The sequence below is a fragment of the Microcebus murinus genome, chromosome X (genome assembly GCF_040939455.1).
Source record: "Microcebus murinus isolate Inina chromosome X, M.murinus_Inina_mat1.0, whole genome shotgun sequence".
NCBI classification, from domain to species: Eukaryota; Metazoa; Chordata; class Mammalia; order Primates; family Cheirogaleidae; genus Microcebus; species Microcebus murinus.
This window is the reverse complement of record NC_134136.1, coordinates 36857305-36877425: the sequence shown is the minus strand read 5'-3', so window position 1 is coordinate 36877425 and position 20121 is coordinate 36857305. Positions and strand designations below refer to the sequence as shown.

General features: G+C 33.6%; 1 protein-coding gene across 1 annotated transcript in view; it reads right to left on the bottom strand.

The window, feature by feature from the left end:
• COL4A5 (collagen type IV alpha 5 chain) overlaps positions 1–20121 on the bottom strand; it is a 223403-nt gene that overhangs the window by 61420 nt on the left and 141862 nt on the right. The window contains exons 30-36 of the mRNA XM_012750437.2: positions 15002–15115; positions 9723–9890; positions 8748–8837; positions 8121–8270; positions 6477–6575; positions 5016–5105; positions 4462–4601 (exon numbers count right to left, since the gene is read on the bottom strand). Coding sequence (XP_012605891.1) covers positions 4462–4601; positions 5016–5105; positions 6477–6575; positions 8121–8270; positions 8748–8837; positions 9723–9890; positions 15002–15115 — 851 coding nt within the window. The remainder of the gene's footprint in view (positions 1–4461; positions 4602–5015; positions 5106–6476; positions 6576–8120; positions 8271–8747; positions 8838–9722; positions 9891–15001; positions 15116–20121) is intronic.

Genomic DNA, 20121 nt, shown 5'->3' with positions numbered 1-20121 from the left:
TTGAAGTTGTAGGATACTTCAGACCCCAGTAACATTTCAAAGTACAAACAACCGCCTCTTTCAAGGAAAACCATAATTGATCAACAACACAAATTAGTCTTCAACTTAACAGAACAACTTCATGGGATACTTCAAAAGGAAGATATTTGATCGCTTTGGATTAATCAACTGATACTACTGACTTAGCACAGGTTTTATACTTCATTTGAGTCATAACAGAAGATTTTCTTTGCTACAAAGATTTGCTTACTTTGGGCCCTCTTGCAAACAGAACACAGGAATAGATATCTTCAACAACTTTCAAGATAAATGCTGTGAAGTTGGACTGGATTTGGTAAATTTAGTAAGTGGATATACAGACTGGACCTTCCCTGACAGGAAAACGTGAATGGTTTATTACAGAGATAAAAAAAAATATTAATGGATCCAGATGCCCTCATTTCTTTTCATTGTATCTTATATCAGCAAAATCTCTGTGCTAAAGCTACAATTTTAAGTGACACTTTGCAACAAGTTATAAGTATTGTTAACTATATTCATGTGAATGCCACATGGCATCTTCAGTTTCATAACATGCTAAAGTTGAAAGATGAGGTATTCAGTGTGGATTTGCCATATCATCCTAAAGTGCATTTGTTGGCTATTGCAGGGATAGGTGTTAGCCAAAATTTTATCTCTGCAAGAACAGATAGTGAAATTTCATAAAGAACAGAATCTGCAATGTGAATTATTGAAAGAAAATTTCTATAGGAATGCAGCACTTCTGTGTGTTATCACGTCAAATCAAACAACTTGAATATTTCTTTGCAAGGCAAAACTAAGTCTATGTACTATATGTGGCAAAAAATCTAAGCATTTCAAAAAAGCTATCTTTTTCAAGACACTTCTTCAAAAGGAAAATTTTGGATGAAGATTTTCCCCAGTTAGCAAAGGTCATTGATGAGCAGGATGATATATGCAAATCATTTAAAGAATACGCAGCTGTTAAAGACCTATTAATTGGAGAATACAATGAAAGGGTCACTGACTTCGAGAATCATGATGTCACACTCAAATTAGCATTTCAGTCTCACCTAGTTGATATCACCAACTCACCTAAAGAACTATAGATAGAATTGATCAAGCTCTCTGTAGATGAGATTTTAAAGTCATTGTTTGATCCTAAGAAAGATCCAATTGAAATATGGAAAAATGCAGTAGAATACCCATGCCTTCGGCAACATGACCAAAGAATGCTTTCTTGGTTTTGAATCACTTATTGCTGTGAATCTACATTCTCCTACCTAACCCAAATCAAAACACCCTTAAGGTCACAAAAGACTGATACTCATCTAGAGGATCAACTGAAACTGTGGACCTCCATGTTACAACAAAATATTCAAATGATTTCCACCAAAAATCAGACACAACAAAGTCATTAAAAGGTTAGTTAACCTTAAAATTAACAAATAGTTTTCATTTTTGAAATTATTAAGTACACAGTGTTAGTTAGATTTTTAGAAAATAATATACATTTTTAGGTATATGTAATTGAAGTTTCTTGAATACAGCCTTATTTGATTACAGATCAATTAATGGGGCCTTCTAACATGAAAATGTTCCCTATCTCTACCCTAGATAATCTGTACCCAATTACCAACCATATCTCATCTCCTACTTAGTTTCACCTCATTCATTCTGCTTAATCCACACTGGCCACATTTACGTTCCTCAAACATTTCAGATATGTGCCCACTTCATGGTCTTTGCATGACTCATTCCTTTAATGCAGTGAGGTCACTGCCCAATTATTATCAGAGAGACTTTCCCTTACTAACTTGTTTCAAAATGTAACAGTTCCCAGAAATTCCTATCCCCAAGCCTCACTTTAATTTTTGTCATAAGATTTATTACTTTCTAACATATCACAGACTTATTGTTTATTGTATGTCTCCTTAATTAGATATAAGCTCCATGTATGCAGTAAGTTTGCCTGTTTCATTCATGTTGTACCTCTAGCACCTAAAACTGTATCTGGCACATCATACATACTCAACAGATATTTTTTGAAGGAATACATAAATACAAAATCACCTATGCAAAAATTTTAAATATCTACAGGATGAAATGCACAGTAAACATTGTTATAAGATAAATAATGGACTGGCAGAAAATATTTGCCACATTTATAACAGTGGATGTATCTTTACTATTTATAATGTACTTTTATAAATTAGTAGGAAATACATAACCAAATCCCCTTCTAAAAAAATGAGGCAAAATATGGATAGACAATATACAGAAGAGATATAAACATATAGAACCTCACTTGTAATCAGGAAAATTCAAACATAAATAATGATACCCTACTTTTTACCCATTAGGTTGATAAAATTAGAAAATTAATAACATCTAATATTTGTAAAATGAGGAGAAAATTAAAAATGTCTTACACTAATCATGAGAGTATAAAAGAGTATAGTTATTTAATAGGAACAATAACTATCACTATTTAATAGGAACAATAACTATTGACAGTAACTATCAATATTGAAAGCGCATATATACTGGGTTTCAGCAACTCTGCTCAGAATTTATTCTATGGTGATACATATTAAAGATTCTCAAGATATGTATATAAGATATGGAAAAGAATCTTCAGTGCAACACTTGTTTGTAATCATGAAACTACAGAAACAACTTCAGCATTCATAATATATATGTTAAATTATTTATGGTGAACCTACACAAAAATACCATATAATTATGAAAAATAATGAGGCATATATTTATGGGCTGATAAAAAGAGTGTGCCAAGATTTACTAGGTGATGATAGCTAGGTACAGAGCAAATGTATGGTATGATTTCACGTGTATAAATAAATATATAAGAAGACATCTACATTTGGAAGATGTAGCATCATTTTGTGTACCAATAATTGAAGGAAAAATACTTCTAATTTTAATTGTAATATGTTTTCCATTGCAAGATGCATTCCAATATCAGATATTTTGAATGTAAAAAAATGAGTCTTAAAATTAGTGGGACATCATATACACATGTACATATATGCATTAAAAAGCCTTTTCTGGAAGAATACTGAGAAATCACTAAAAATGATTACTCTGGGGAAGAGTAACTGGAGATTTGGAGTTTGTGAACATATACAAAGAAGACTTCTCATTTTACATCTTTTCATACTGGTTGTATTTTAAAATCAAGTTCATATGTTACTATTATCATAAAAACTTAAAAAGACAAAAATTTAAATGTACTTAACCTTTGACTCAGCAATTACACTTTTAGGAATCTATCCAGTATAAAAATTATACATGTGTCCACTGGTATAATGTACAATGAAAAAGAAAGTTGTCTGAAATGTATTGAAAAAAGAAAAAAGATATGTCATAAACAAGGTACAGAATAGCATATATATACTATGACTCTACATAGATACACTGTGCACAAAAAAATATTCTACACGAATATATATATATATATGTATAGAACAAGAGATTCAAATTTATATACCAACTCTTGACAGTGGGCCTTTATGGGGAAGAGAATGAGAAAAAGAGGGTGGGACATGAAGGAGATTTTTGCTTTTATTCTTTATATGTCTATATTATTATTATTTAAAGTATGTGTTCATGTTTTACTGGTAAAATGTAAATATAACAGAGAAAAGTTAAAATTTACTTCAATAATCTTTATATTGTCAAGCTGGAATTAATATACAGAAACTTCTCTTGATTATCTCTTTTAATAAGTTGATTGAATAAACAATCAAACTAAAGTCTTTTTGTATACTATTAAAAGGAAATTATTTTTAAATATAATTCAGTAAATTCTTATGTCAGTGGGAATTTTCACTAATTCTATGTGAGTTGAAGACCATAATTCCTTTTTATAATGCTCCTTAGCTCTGTGGTTTGACTTCGTGATTAAGGGAGTTACTACCCTTTGACATGGAACTAGGCAGTTGTCAATAAATTCCTGTTGAGTCCAACAATTCTTAAACAAGTTCTAAATTTGATCACTTGAGAAACACCACCAAATTTTTCACATTGACTATTGGGAGTAGAAGGAAATGTAAAGCATATACAGAGAACTATCTCAGATATGCAGCTAAGAATTATTATACTTTCCTTAAGTGTTTGTTACTTTATTAGTCTCTTCAAATTAGTTAATAATAATATTAGGACAAAGACCAAAACTCCATCACTAAAAGGGAAAACCAAAACCAAGCAAAACTATGCCTTTGGTTTATTGAAACATAAAAAAACTAGAAAGGTTTTTTCCCTTATTTTGGACTGGCTGCAAACCCTAAAACATATCTTATTACCACCTAAGAGAAGGAACAAATCTCTTATCCAGAATAAACCCCGTTATTCAGTAGTTTGTTTAATGAAAAGTTAGGAACCAGCATAGTGTCAAAGAAAAATCACATGTGCTCAGGCATGCACCTACAATAAGATTACCTTTGGGCCAGGAAGACCTGGAAGACCAATGCCTGAAACTCCAGGATCACCTTTGTCTCCTTTCTGTCCAGGTAATCCTGGGGAACCAGGTTGTCCAGGAACTCCAGGAGGTCCAGGGGATCCTTCCACACCCTGAGGGCCTGTTGAAAATATGTAATATGTAAGATTTTACAAAACATTTTTTACTCATGGCTTGTCTAAGATGCATATGACCAAGCCAAAAGATAAAAATAAACTCTGCAAACTCTGAGTTATATAATAATGAGCTTCATAATCAGGATTATATAAAAGCCTATTTTTTAAGGACATTTAAATAAATAAAAGGGGTACAGCTGGAGAAAAGATATGTTAATGAATTCAAATTTTTAAGGTTTATAAAGCCCTGTCCTTTAATTCCCACTCCAAATATTTGTATAACAAGGGAGCTCTGCCCACTGATTCCCTTAGATATTCTCAGTCTGTTTCTATCAACACTAGTATCTTCTCTGATAAAAAAGATAGTGAACCACCTTCTATTAATGGGACTAAATATTTGAGAGATTATCACCACTAACCTGGAAAACCCATATCACCTATGTTTCCTTTAAGTCCAGGCGGTCCTTCAAGTCCTGGCTGCCCAGGGAGACCAGGGTTACCCTTGGGACCTAGAAAAGTCAAATTGTTAAAATGAAGACAAGTAAGCAATACTGGGGTTGTCTTGTTTCTTGGAATGAGTAGTAAGTAAAATGCAAGCATGAGATTGAATGATTAAATCTTAATATATTAGTAATTTCCACAGATATAACTCAGCATAAAACAAGCAAGAGGTACCTAAGAAATCTCCTCAGGAATATATTACAATATAACCATGGTAATAAAGGTCTCCTAATATAATGTTTTCTAAAAATAAAAACATTTGTCTAGGATACCTTGTTTCTTGCCCTAAAATAATTCCAATCACCTGAAGCCCTATTGGTTGTACGTATATATTAATAACTACCCTTACTGTATTTTCACAGATAAGTCCAATATAATCAGTCTCTTTTTAAAAGATTCAGAAATGACTTTCCAATGCAGAGTTTGATTATATGAAATCAGGAAGAGGAAAGGTGGTAACCTGTTATGAAATAACCCTAATATATTAGGCCAGGGAGAAACAAGAATTGATGGAGAGATACTGGGCAGTCAACCCCAACAGACATGGTTGCTTTGCTTGCACATTTTTCTTAGCATATAGGTGCTTGAGCTCTGTGATGTTACCTAGGTTTTTCCAAGGACCACTGTGTTGGCCTTAAACATGTTTTACAATGTTTTCTTTCACATTGATTTCCAACTTGGAAAAGAGAGAGTCAGGGAGAGAATTTCTCTTTCCAACTATATCAAGGCAATGTGGTGTGGAGTTCAGAGCAAATAACTGAACTAAGGGATCTTATAAGGATAGGGACCAACTGCTCTTTATCGCCTTAGGGGTGAAACTAAAAGAAAATTAAGAAGCATAAAAGACTTCTATTGGGAATGCGAAAAAAACATGTTGACTATAAGGGCAATTAATGCTATAAACAAGTACCAAGGGAGGTTGTGAAATTTTCATTGCTAGAAATTTTTAAAAGCAGAATCAACAGCCATCTGTTTCACATGGTTTAATGACTGACTTGTCCAATGGCAAAAAACTGGAAAAGGTGAATTCTTGAGGCTCCAAGTAAATAATTGTCTTATTTATACATGTTGCAATATATGTAATAAAACATAACACATTATGCAGATAATACTTCTGATTCTGTGTATACCCTGCTGCCACAAAAAGAAGAAACAGAATGAGCAATGCAAAATACCCTAAGGTAAGGATACCCTAAGGTAAGGATATTGTCCGTTGAAATGCAACATTTTTGCCAAAAATAAGCTTCATATTTCAGTAGCTACTCAAGCAAATGACCATGACTAAATCCAAAGCATCATAAAACATGATAAACACATAATTACTTTTCCAGTGTTCAGGGTCAGTCATCCAATGGCTACAAATGGTCTATTACGCTTACCTGCTGGGCCTGGTAAGCCAGGTTGTCCACTCAGTCCAGGTTGCCCTGGGTCTCCAGGCAAACCCTGATGACCTTTTGGCCCTGAAACTCCAGGAATACCTTGCAAGGATGAATAGAAGAGACAAGTTAGACTGATATCATTAACCCATTAAATAAATTTGGCAAAGCAAGCTACTTAAGTTTTAAACTGTAAGTGAACTAGAGGAATGAGTGATGTTCTAATATAGTATGAACCATTAGCACTGAACTCATACTAAAATCCTCTACTTTTTAGTTACCTAACACTAAGAAATTCAGAGCACTCAATAATTAAGTCAATTTCCTCTTTGGGCCTCAGTTTCTTACAATGCAAAATGAAGAAATTAGGACAAATAATCTCTAAGCTATCTCTTAGATTATAACTATATTTAAGAACCCTATAGTAGAGGTCAAGTACATTTTATTGCCCCTATTACACAGAAAGCACAATTGGAAGAGAAAAGGAGTAAACTGAGAAAGACATCTCATTTTAGCAATAATAATAATAATAATAATTAGGTGGCTTTCCCTCTTTCATGACTATATACGAAACCTCAATAATATCTTAAATTCTTTTTAAAGGAAAATCCTACCAAATTCTGCTCATAGAGAAACTTATAACATCTGTGTACACACACATACTTATGTGCACACACAGACTGACAATATTAATGTTTGGGACACAAAAGAGCCACAGACTTTATTACAATCTGCAGATAAATAGGTGGTTTTAAAGTTTTATATTGTTTAAAAGGCTATTTATATAGATTGCATTGTAAGTGCTTTATATAATGATTTATGCTTATCCATATTTTATGATGTCTTGTTATAAACACGTTATACTTTTATACCTTATTTGCTTTTAATAAAATAACTATAATAACACAGTTGTTCCCCAGACCTACTTTGAGTGATTTCCCCCAGGACTAAGCTTGGCTGTTCATAGTCCAATACTTGTTTATTCTGCCAAGGTAGAATACCAGCGAACTATATTTAAAAGCCAAGTATGATATGGATATCAAAATACTGCAGTATAACATATACCATTCATCCCCATCTGATTTCAAGGGGGAAAAAATGAAAAGGACCAGCAAATTTCCTAAACACTGAAATACGTTTTCCAAGTGATTGTGGCTATATATCCTTTCCTCTCTACCACATCCTGTACTACTTCTATAATGCTTGAAGGTGACTGCCTAAGTCTATTTTAAAACCTCACAGTTTGTGACAAGTAAACTACAAATAAAATACTAAAAAGTTGATCAGTAGACATTGGAGACTCAGAAGGTTTAGGGAGTGGGAATGGGGGTGGATGATGAGAAATTACTTAATGGGTACAACATACATTATTCAGGTGATGGATATACTAAAAGTGCAGATTTCACCACTGTGCAATATATCCATGTAGCAAAATTGCACTTGTACCCCTTAAATTTATACAAATAAAAAAAGTTGATCAGGGAAACAGTATGAATCAAGTGAAAATTAATATTCATTAATAAAATTCTATGCATCTAAGTGCTTTTTGTTAGTGAATTCAGTATTACAAGTCACTTTTCAAGTTATTTAAAAATTAAACTTCAGATATACCAGAAAAAGTTTCCATAAATAAGTGCACCCACTCACCTGGTAAGCCAGGCTCCCCCTTCTCTCCTTTTGAGCCCAGCAAATTTGGATCCATTGGTCCAGGAGGGCCAGGAAGGCCAGGCTCTCCTTTACTACCTTTTTCTCCCGCAGGGCCAGGAAGTCCTGGCTGACCCTGCAAGCCATCATCACCTAAAATCAACATGTGTGTAAGACACAACAGATCAGTTTTATTCATTCAGGATTTATGCATATAAAGATTTTTCATATGTTTCACAGTTGGGTAGACCACTGGCTACCCAAAACATTTATGCATCTTAATTATTGTCTATGAATTACTTGAGTGAATATACATTTTTACATTCAAATTAATTCCTCCTTCTTCTAGAATTCCTTAATAATGATAAAAACTGACTGTAAAAATATCAAAGCACAATCTTTATATTTTGTTATTCTGAGCTAAGCATTTACCATGTTTCATGGTATCCAAAGTAAACTTGCTAAAAAATTGAAAACAAGACCCACTTAAATGCCATGTCACATAGAAACAAAATACAGGTAAGTATTTCTCACTTTAAAGTAGTCAAACAAAACAACATTCTGCCTTGACAAAAAGCAATGTCTAATTTTCCCTCTCATACACATCTGGCAGTAAACTCTGAATATTACCTTTAAGACCAGGTACACCACTCCTGCCAGGGATTCCCAAAGGTCCTTGTGGGCCTGGAGGTCCCATCATACCCATTTCACCTTTGGCACCTTTGAAGAATATCAATAAGTAATTTTTGCCTTTCTTTGACTTTGGAAACATAAAAAGTAAGTTTTAAGATGTTAACTGGAAAACTATTAAGGGTTAGAGAAAAGGCACTGTTAAGATTTACCCTTGCTGTAAACTTAGTGCCCAGTATTGCTAATACCCATGTAGGAAACTCACTCTGGTAGCTAATCTCCAAAGACAGCCACCCAATGAACCATATTTCCCAGTATACACACACTTATATAGCTCCCTTCCCTGAAATTTGGGCTGACTCTGTGGCTCACCATTGACTAAATGACACTGTGTGACTCCCAAGGCTAGATCCTAAGAAGTATTGATGCTTCTCCCTGGGGTTCCTGGAATACTCACTTTTGGCTATTGGGATTCTCTCTATTAGAAGCCAGCTGCCATGGAAAGAGAACAACTCCCTCATACTACTATCATCTGAGGAGCCCAAGCCACATAAGAGGCACCACAAATGATGAGATGCCATGTGAGCCAAGCAACACCCAAGTATCAGAGAAGTGCCATCTTGGAAGTAGATCGTTCAGCCCCAACTACTGAGGCCATATGGTTTAGAGATAAATAACCCAGTCAAGCCATCCCTTCATTCCTGACCCACAGAATCTCAAGCAAAATAAAAAGGTTGATTTAAACCATTAAATATTGGAGTTGTTTATTATTGTACAGTAATATATAACTGAAGATTCACAAAGAAAAAGTGTAGTGTAAAGAGCAAAGTGAGTTTCCTGCAACCAAAGACATTTAATAATATTCCTTAAGGGATAGTGTCAATCCAGAAAAGTACAACATGATGAAAATCTACTGGAGTCATATTATAGTTTTAATTTTCTCAATCCAAATTAGAAAAACGTTAAACAAATTACCTGGAAATCCAGAGGCACCATCTTTTCCTGGGAGCCCTGGTGATCCTGGAGGTCCTATAGGACCAGGTGCTCCAGGGATTCCTGGACTACCTCTCTCACCAGGGGGTCCTGGAACATCAAACCCAGGAGGTCCTGGATTCCCTTTCTCTCCTGGTATTCCATGTAAACCTAGTTAATATAACATCAATATTAATAAGTGTTACAGCTTGAAAAGATGTATCTGGTTATTTTTCTAGTAAACAAGTGATAGAACCCTATGTATACCGAACCTAAGAGTGAGTTAGACCTACTTTTGGAATCATGCACATAAAATGACTAAAAAATCAAGCTTTAGGATTTTCAAGCATATTTCTATAAGACTGTGCTTCTCAAATTATTTCTGGCCAAGGACCAATCTTTTTTTAATTCCTAGTTCATCCATGGACTAATTATTAAAAATAAAATATAATAAAAATTACTAAAAGTGAAATAAAAAAATCAAAGACAAAATAAAAGCCTGTTTTTTGTGTTATTACATTGAACAAATATAATTACACTATTAAATTGCTATAAAAGTTTCTAAATGTGTTTTCTCAATCTTTCTCCTAATCTCATTGCAGAATAATAACAGTTTGTGATTCGACACTACTCCATTGACCACACTTGTATTTGCATTGCTCTAACATATTATGAATTATTAGTACACCTTTCTATGATCCCAAAAATGATTGATTACTGAATGTCAGTAATTTTATTTTATTTTAGCTTTGTTTTACATGTTGGTTTAATAATGCATTACTGTTAGTTTTTGTTGTTAACTTTGTTTCTCATTATTCCAACCAGGATTTTACAGGAAAAAAATGACATCACAAAAATATTTAACCTTATTAAGTTTCTGTAAGACTGAACCACTCAAAAAAACAAGGTGGTTTAAAACGAGTATGTTTATGGGAAAAAAATTACACTAAAAACTCTGTGCAAGTTTCCACTCTAAAGCCTTTTAGCTGTGAGACTTATATGAGTCACTTAACCTTATTGGTTCTTGTCTGCTAAACGGGAATAATGCCATAACTGACCGGAAGCTGGGGAGTAAGACAGATGATCATTCCAAATGTTCCTTAAATAATAAGATATAACTTTATCATTGAAGATTCATTGGTGATCATTTTTATAGAGAGCAAGATGCTGGGATTTTAAGATCTGTTTGATGTCATATTCCAGCACACCCTTAACACATTGCCTGCCAGACTAGAAAAAAAATTTTTTTCCTTGGGGCCACGGTGTTTTATTATGAAAATAGAATAAAAACTTCAAAAACAAAATGATCCTTTCTAATTTAATGAAAAATTTGATGAAAAATGAAATTTACTGACTTCTATTCATTTAATCCACATTTTTAGAATTAATTTATAAATATTAATTGTAACAATAAGAACATCAACAAGTAAGATTTCCACAAACCAATTGCAGGGCTTTGCCCAGGTTTTGCTTCACAAGGCCCCAGGCTCAAAACTAGTGTGAGTTAAATACAACTCACATGGCAGTTAATGTGTTAAACCAATAAATTCACTTTGAAGATTATAGAATTCCACTCAGTTGGCACAGCGGTGATGGTTCCAAAGCTGCCATTTCATAGTAAAATACTATAAAAAGGAGAGCGATTTTATGCTATTATATTTGTGAAATACGATATGATACCTAGCGATGAGCACTATTATAGCTCTATATGGATCACTACCTATTGTTCTATTATAGCTCACATAGTTTTTTAATAGCTGCATTTTCAATATAAATAATTTTTCCTTTGAAGTATGTTCCAAGAAAGTAGCTCTATAAAATTATGAAAAGAAACCAAAGACTTAAATCTAGAGGAATCTTGTTTGTTTTCTATGTTTAAAGCTTTACTTTAAGATATGGCTTTTGAGAAAGAACAACAGTACCTGGTAGACCTGAAGTTCAAGAGGCAGGGAATTATAGTTCAGCAGCAAGTTGAGCCACCCAAGCAGAAGTAAGGTGCAAAAAGATTCATTGGGTTAAGAAACAAAACTAAGCATGTAAAGATTAGAACAAAAAACTCTACAAATAGAAGCTACTAGACATTGATTCACTACTATCACATATTAGGAACAAGTAAAGGAACTTATTTTAGGCCTTTGTTCCGATGTTTATATAGCATATTCTATAAATGAAATGTATTTGCCAATAAAGACACAATAAAATATTTACATTCACAAAAAGTGATACTTTTTGGTGAAGGTCAGCTTTACATCCTTGTTTATTTCTGACCTTTATATTGCTTTAAATAATGATTTTGGAATTTAAGCTCCTAAAGGTTAGTTAGAATTTAAAAATTAATTTTATTTTATACTATAACAGGTTAAGTACAGAGAAATCACTAATTATTAGTGGATGACTATGAGTAAACAACTTACATGTACTAGGCAAGGATTTCTTTCTTCATTGTTATTATTATTAGTAGTAACAGACATTATGCTGTACTTTTCACAGCATAGATCTTTTCCATGAATACTGTCAGGAATAGGCATCCTGGTAAGATCCAGGATGAAGAAAGTCAATATAAATTCAAATGTTCTGCTGAATCTCCTTATACAATAATAGAAATTATATGGATATGTCTACAGAGGCTATATAGGGGTATATAGATTCTCTAAATTTATTGGCAGCCAAATGGAACCAGTTAATGGAAAAGAAAGGAAAATTTCAAAAACATGTATTATCTGTGAGAACTTTTCTCTCTCTCTCTCTCTGTCTCTGTCTCTCTCTCTCTCACACACACACACTCACACACACACACACACACACACACACACACACACACACACACACACACAAACCTCACTCTGCCAAGGCTTTCACAGCCACCCACAAAAGTTAAAACTATAATGTATTCTCCTTTATCTATGAAAATGATGACTAATTCCTGGGATTTTGTTGTTTTATATGTGTTTGTTTTTATTTACATTCGTTGTGATCTTTTTATTCTCTTTAGCTGATTCAACCACATGCTTTGTTCTGAGACTAGGCAGGGATTACAACACATTTGACTCAGGTCAAGGTATGATCTGTGGACATGGAATAGAGTATATTTAACTTATCTCTAAAAAGATTCACTAAAGTAGTAATCTTCTAACTAATGACCAAACCAAATAATAAGAATCAACAACTTCCACTTCTGCCTTGATTAGTAGGTCATGAGATGAAAAGCATTTTGCTTCTAGTCCCTTGGTAATTTTTCTTTTATTTATCTGCTATTAAATGAGAAATTGATATTTAATGGGATCTTAATTTATAAACATGCATTAAACTGTATAGCTTGCCTTGGTAAAGAGAAAGGCAAGTAATGAAAGCTTATTAAATGACAGTAGAAAACTAGAGTCAAAAGAAAAGCCTAAAAAGCATAATACAAACATTTTACACTGGAGAGATGACAATATAGAATATTTTGCATTAAATTATCTATTGCAAAATGAAACACAAGTATATTAAATAAGCTTCTTATAAGAAAAATTGATAGTTAGAATTCCTCCAGTCATATAGCATATGTCAGGTTTATCAAGATATTAGTAAAAGTCTCGCTGACCATTCTATTATTGAGATGTATAGACACAAATTATGATTTTTTAAAAACAGGCTAAGATAATATTCTAGTTTAGTGATGTAAGTAAAACTTCCCTAAAAGTGAGTATATGTACCTAGTATCAAATATGAAATGTGACTCATCCTGTGGTAAAAATAAGAATTGTGATTTGAGAACACTTCTATGTTAAGAGTGAATTCAATGCATTTTCATGCTAGTTGCTGTTAACTTCATTTGTTTGTTGAACAAATTATTATTATTATTAGTTAAAATCTTGAATTCTATGGCAATACATATATTCACAGAAGAAATGGATGAAGTTGAATTCAGCATTATTATTTATCTTCCTGTCCATCCTATCTGGACCTTATAAATCTATCTATCTATCTATCTATCTATCTATCTATCTATCTATCTATCTATCTATTAAGTTGAGAGACAGAGAGAGATAACATTGGATGCATAAAATATTACAGAGTCTTAACTAATTTGAAAAAGCTTGAAGCACGTATAAAAGCATTTATATTTAGTTCAGATTGGTATTAATGATGGTCACTTTTTTTTATTGTCAGTCAGATGTGATTTAAGAATTCAAAATGCTTCCAAAACCTCACTCACTTTTTAGAACTAAAATAAATGACAAAACACAATATAAGTGTTAACTTCATTTTATCCATCTTTGTGAAATAGCAGGTCAAGCCTTTAATAGTCAAATCTAAAAATAAATAGTTTTTCTCAAGATCCCTCTGCTATGCTAGTTGGACAGAATGATTTTTCTGTAAGTGATGACGTAGCTATTTTATAATAACCTGATTCAAGGCAACACTCTAAGTTTTCTTATTTTTAAATCAGTAGTGACATATCAGGGGCCATGAAAAAGGTACAATATGCCATAAAATCAATTCATATTTTTTTTTTAATTTTATGAATTATAGTATTTTACAATAACATAATGCTGGCCCCAAGGTGGCCCTTACTGTGCCTGCCTAGATTAAGATAATAAGAATTCACATCACCAGATAGCTCAGAATCCACAAACTCAATATGCTCTCACACAAACATATGAGAAATCATATGATTCTGTATCTATAGAGGCAAATTCATTAGGTTACATGTTGACAAAGCTTTTTCAGTATCTAATAAAAAGTATTTAAAATAAAAGTTTAGAGTGTTTATGAGTTGCAAAGGGATTGCTGGCTAGAGAATAAAAAAAGAAAAAAAATTCATTTCCTTTTTTAAAAAGAAAAGGAAATAAGAATGCCTAAAATATATTTTTACAGAATGTTTTTGCTAGTCCTCATGTGCTAAGAAATGTTAACAGGTCCCACAGACAAAGGTCTATTAATACTGTACAGTTAGTCAGGTCTGAAATGATCAACACTAAAGATTTTTAGTGTTTATGCTTCCAAAACTATGTCTAGCTCAACAATTATATGCCAATAGTAACACACTACAGTTGTTAAATTGCATTATTAGAAATAAATAGATCAATTTTAGATAAACAGGGAGGGGAAAGCACAGCAATTAAAGTAGCTCTAATGCTGTGCCCTGTATTATTTCACTTTTACAAAACCATACACAAAGAAGTGTTACCTCTGAAGTCTGTTTTCTGGAAGACTGTTACGTAGGTTTCACTTTATTGATGAGCTAACCAACCTATATATTATGAGCAATATAAAATGTACATTTACTCCAATCTTACCAGGTTGGCCTATTGGTCCAGGAAGCCCTGGTGGTCCTGGTGGTCCCTGAACACCTATTCCTGGCAGCCCAGGAGGTCCCACTGGTCCAGGTTGTCCATTTGGTCCAACATCACCTTTAAGAAATAAATGTAGTTTAGATATTAAAAATAACAACCACTGAGTCACTAGTCCTTAGGAATCACAATACGCATATGAAAAGGCACATTATATAAAGCAGAGATCTTGAATATAGCAAGAAAAATGCACATAAGTATACAGAGCACAGGATAGGGACTCCATCAGTAGTTATAGTTTTATAATTTAACATATGCTGAGCACTACTTCAGTACTTAAGTCAACCTCGCAAAATAGTACAAAAGATTACAAACCACACATTATTTCTACTTGTAGCTAATCTTGGGCAGGTATTTATTCATAAGTTTAAAATATATTTTTAAATTACCTGTATTTTAAAGTAAATAACCCTCAACGTCTTCCTTTTTACTAAGGGCTGTGGCCTACAAACATGCTTAAGCCTCTCCCCTCCAGAGTAAAACATCTCTTTGACATTAGAAACTTCACTGTCCCTCTCTCCATCTTCTGTCTGTCTCTCTGTCACTCTCACTTTAAAAAATTTTTAAATGTACTAAAACTTACTTTTTAGTGTAAACTCCGATAAGTTTTGAGAAAGGTATACAGTCATATAACCAACACCAAAATCAAGATATAGAACATTTCCATCAACCCAAAAAGGTCCCTGTTTCCTGGAGTCAATTCCTCTCTATGTCCCAATTCCCTGGCAACTGCTAATCTTATTATGTCTTACAGTTTTTCCTTTTACAGAATGTCAATATAAACATAATCACACAGTATGTAGCCTTTTTCAGTATGTCTTCTTTCACTTAATATAATGCACATGAGATTTACCCACGTTGTTGTGTGTATCAGTATTTACTTTTTATTGGTGGTTACCATTCCATCATATGCTACATTTTGTTAATCTTTTCACCATTTGAAGGACATCTGGGCTGTTTCCAATTCTTGGTAATTATGAATAAAGTTGCTATGAACACTAACCTACAGGTCTTTGTGAAGCTGCACATTTTTCTTGGGAGTGGAATTGCTGTGTCATGCAGAAAGGCTATGTTTAACTCTATGAGAAATTGCCAAACTGTTTTTCAAGATGTCTGCACCATTTTGCATACAATGTATGACGGTTCTAGTTACTCTGTATCTTTGATAGAACTTTGTATTGTCAGTTTTTCACCTTTTATTATAAAACCAATTCTAATAATTATGTAGTGGTATCCCATTGTAGTTTAAATCACATTTCCCAGATGAATAATTATATTCACCATCTTTACATGTGCTTATTAGCCATTTGGATACTTCTTTGGTAAATTATCTATTCAAATCATTTGACAATTTTTCCAACTGTATTTTAAAACTTTGGTTGTTTGTTGTTGTTGTTTTTTTTTATTTCAGCATATTACGGGGGTACAAATATTTAGGTTACGTATATTGCCCTTGCCCCAACCAAGTCAGGGGTTCAAGCGTGTCCATCCCCCAGATGGTGCACACCGCACCAATTATGTGGGTACATACCTATCCCCTCCTCGCCCCTCCCAACTGCTCAACACCCTATGAATGTTACTACTATATGTACATTTAACTGTTGATCAGTTAATGCCAATTTGATGGTGAGTACATGTGGTGCTTGTTTTTCCACTTTTGGGATACGTAGTAGAATGGGCTCCAGCGCTATCCAGGATAATACAAGAGGTGCTAGATCACCACTGTTTTTTGTGCCTGAGTAGAACTCCATGGTATACACATACCACATTTTATTAATGCACTCGGGTATTGATGGGCACTTGGGTTGTCTCCACATCTTTGCAATTGTGAATTGTGCTGCTATAAACATTCTAGTGCAGTTATCTTTTTTATAGAATGTCTTTTGTTCTTTTGGGTAGATGCCAAGCAATGAGATTGCTGGATCAAATGGTAGTTCTACTTATACCTCTTTGAGGTAACTCTATATTGCTTTCCACAGAGGTTGTAGTAATTTACAATCCCACCAGCAGTGCATGAGTGTTCCTATCTCTCTGCATCCACACCAATATTTCTTGTTTTGGAACTTTTTGATAAAGGCCATTCTCACTGGGGATATGTGATATCTCAATGTGGTTTTGATTTGTATTTCCCTGATGATTAGAGATATTGAGCATTTTTTCATATGTTTGTTGCCATTAGTCAATATTTTCTGAAAAGTTTATGTTCATGTATTTTGCCCACTTCTTAATGGGGTTATTTGCTTTTTTTGTTGATTTTCCTGAGTTCTATATAGATTCTAGTTATCAGCCCTTTATTGTATGTGTAGCATGTGAATATTTTCTCTCATTCTTCTGTACACTGTCTGTTTGCTCTTATGACAGTTTCCTTGGCTGTATAGAAGCTTTTTAATTTGACTAGGTCCCATTTATTTATTTTTGTTCTTACTGTGATTGCCTTTGGGGTCTTCTTCATAAATTCGTTGCCCACACCAATGTCTAAAAGAGTTTTTCCAACATTTTTTTCTAGAATTCCTACAGTTTCATGCCTTAGGTTTAATAAGCCTGCTATCCACTGTGAGTTGATTTTTGTGAGAGGTGAAAGGTGCAGATCCTGTTTCAGTCTTCCACATGTGACTACCCAATTTTCCCAGCACCATTTATTGAATAAGGATTCTTTTCCCCAGTGTATGTTTTTGTTTGCTTTGTCAAAGGTCAGATGGCTATATGATGATGGTTTTATATCTGGGTTCTCAGTTCTGTTCCATTGGTCTATATCTCTGTTCTTGTGTTATTACCATGCTGTTTTAATTACTATAGCCTAATAGTATAGCTTGAAGTCTGGTAAATTGATGCCTCACAATTTGTTCTTTTGGCTTAAGATTGCTTTTGCTATACAGAGTTTTCTCTCATTCCATATGAGGCATAGAATTATTTTTTCTAGATCTGTGAAAAATGGTGTTGGTATTTTAAACGGGATTGCATTGAATCTGTAGATTACTTTGGGTAGTATGGACATTTTAACAATGTTGATTCTGCCAATCCATGAGCATGGTATGGTTTTCCACCTGTTTACATCCTCCGCTATTTCCTTCTTCAGTGTTTCATAGTTCTCCCTGTAGAGGTCTTTCACCTTCTTAGTTAAATATATTCCTGGGTATTTTATTTTCTTTGTTGCTATTGTAAAGGGTATTGAACCTTTGATTTGGTTCTCAGTTTGACTGTTGCTAACATATAGGAATGCTACTGACTTCTGTACAATGATTTTGTAACCTGAGACTTTGCTGAATTTGTTTATCAATTCCAGTAGTCTCGTGGCAGAATCTTTGGGGTTTGCTAGATACAAGATCATATCTTCAGTGAATAGTAATAGTTTGGTCCTTCTGCCCCCATTTGGATGCCCTTGATTTAGTTCTCTTGTCTGATTGTTCTGGCTAGGACTGCCAGCACTATGTTTAATAGAAGTGTTGAAAGAGGGCAACCTTGTCTGGTTCCAGTTCTAAGCGGGAATGCTTTCAATTTGTCTCCATTCAGTATGACGTTGGCTGTGGGTCTGTCATATATGGCTTTTATCATTGTTAGGTAAGTCTCATCTATGCTTATTTTGTTAAGTGTCCTTATCATAAAAGGATTCTCAATTTTGCTGAATGCTATTTCTGCATCTATGGAGAGGATCATATGGTCTTTGTTTTTGCTTCTATTTATGTGGTAAATTACATTTATAGATTTGCATATGTTGAAACATTCCTGCATCTCAGCAATGAAGCCCACTTGGTCATGATGTATTATTTTTTTTGATAAGCACATGAATTTGGTTTGCTAGGATTTTGTTGAGAATTTTCACATCTATATTCAGAAGGGATATTGGTCTGTAGTTTTCTTTTTTTGTTGTGTTATTTCCTGGTTTTGGTATCGGGGTGACATTGGCTTCGTAAAACATATCAAGGAGGACTCCTTCCTTCTCAATGTTATGGAATAACTTCTGCAGAATAGGCACCAGTTTTTCTTTGTAGGTCTGGTAAAATTTGGGTGTGAAACCATCTGGTCCAGGACTTTTTTTTAGGAAAGTTTTTATTGCTACTTCAATTTTGGTATTTGATATTGATCTGTTCAGGAATTCTATTTCTTCCTGATTGAGCCTAGGGAGGCTGTGTGTTTCTAAAAATTTGTCCATTTCTTCCATGTTCTCAAGTTTATGTGCATAGAGGTTTTACAGTATTCATAGATGATATTCTGTATTTCTATGGTATCAGTTATAATTTCTGCTTTTTCATTCCTGATTGAGCTTATTAGAGTCCTTTCTTTTCTTCTTCTTGTTAATCTAGCAAGAGGCTTGTCAATTTTGTTTATTTTGTCAAAGAACCAACTTTTTGTTTTATTAATAGTCAGTGTAGTTTTCTTGTTATCAATTTCATTTAGCTCTGCTCCAATCTTTGTTATTTCTTTTCTTCTACTGGGTTTGGGGTTTGTTAGCTCATCCTTTTCCAGTTTTTTGAGATGATTCATTAGATTGCTGATTTGTGATCCTTCTGTCCATTGGATGTAGGCATTTACAGATATAAATTTTTCTCTCAGGACTGCTCTATGCTCCAGCTGTGTCCCGCAGATTTTTATAACTTGTGTCTCCTTTATCATTTAGTTCAAAGAATCATTTGATTTTCATCTTAATTTCCTCCCAATAATCATTCAGCAGAACGTTGTTTAGTTTCCAGGATTTTGTGTAAGAGATGAGAGTTTCTGTTGGAGTTGATTTCTAATTTTATTCCACTGTGGTCTGAGAAGATGCATGGTATAATTTCTACTTTTTTAAAATTTGTTGAGACATGTTTTGTGGCCTAGGATATGGTCAATCTTCTTTTTTTATTTAAGAAGATTACAGGGGTACAAACATTTTGGTTACATAAATTGCTTTTGTACCATTTGAGCCAAAGTTATAAGTGTGCCCATCCCACAGATAGTGTGCATTGTACCCGTTAGGTGTGAATTTGCCCATCCCCTCCTCCCCCTCCCAACTGCTTGATTTCCAATGAATGTTACTTACATATGTGCACATAAGTGTTGATTGATTATTTCCAATTTAATGGTGAGTA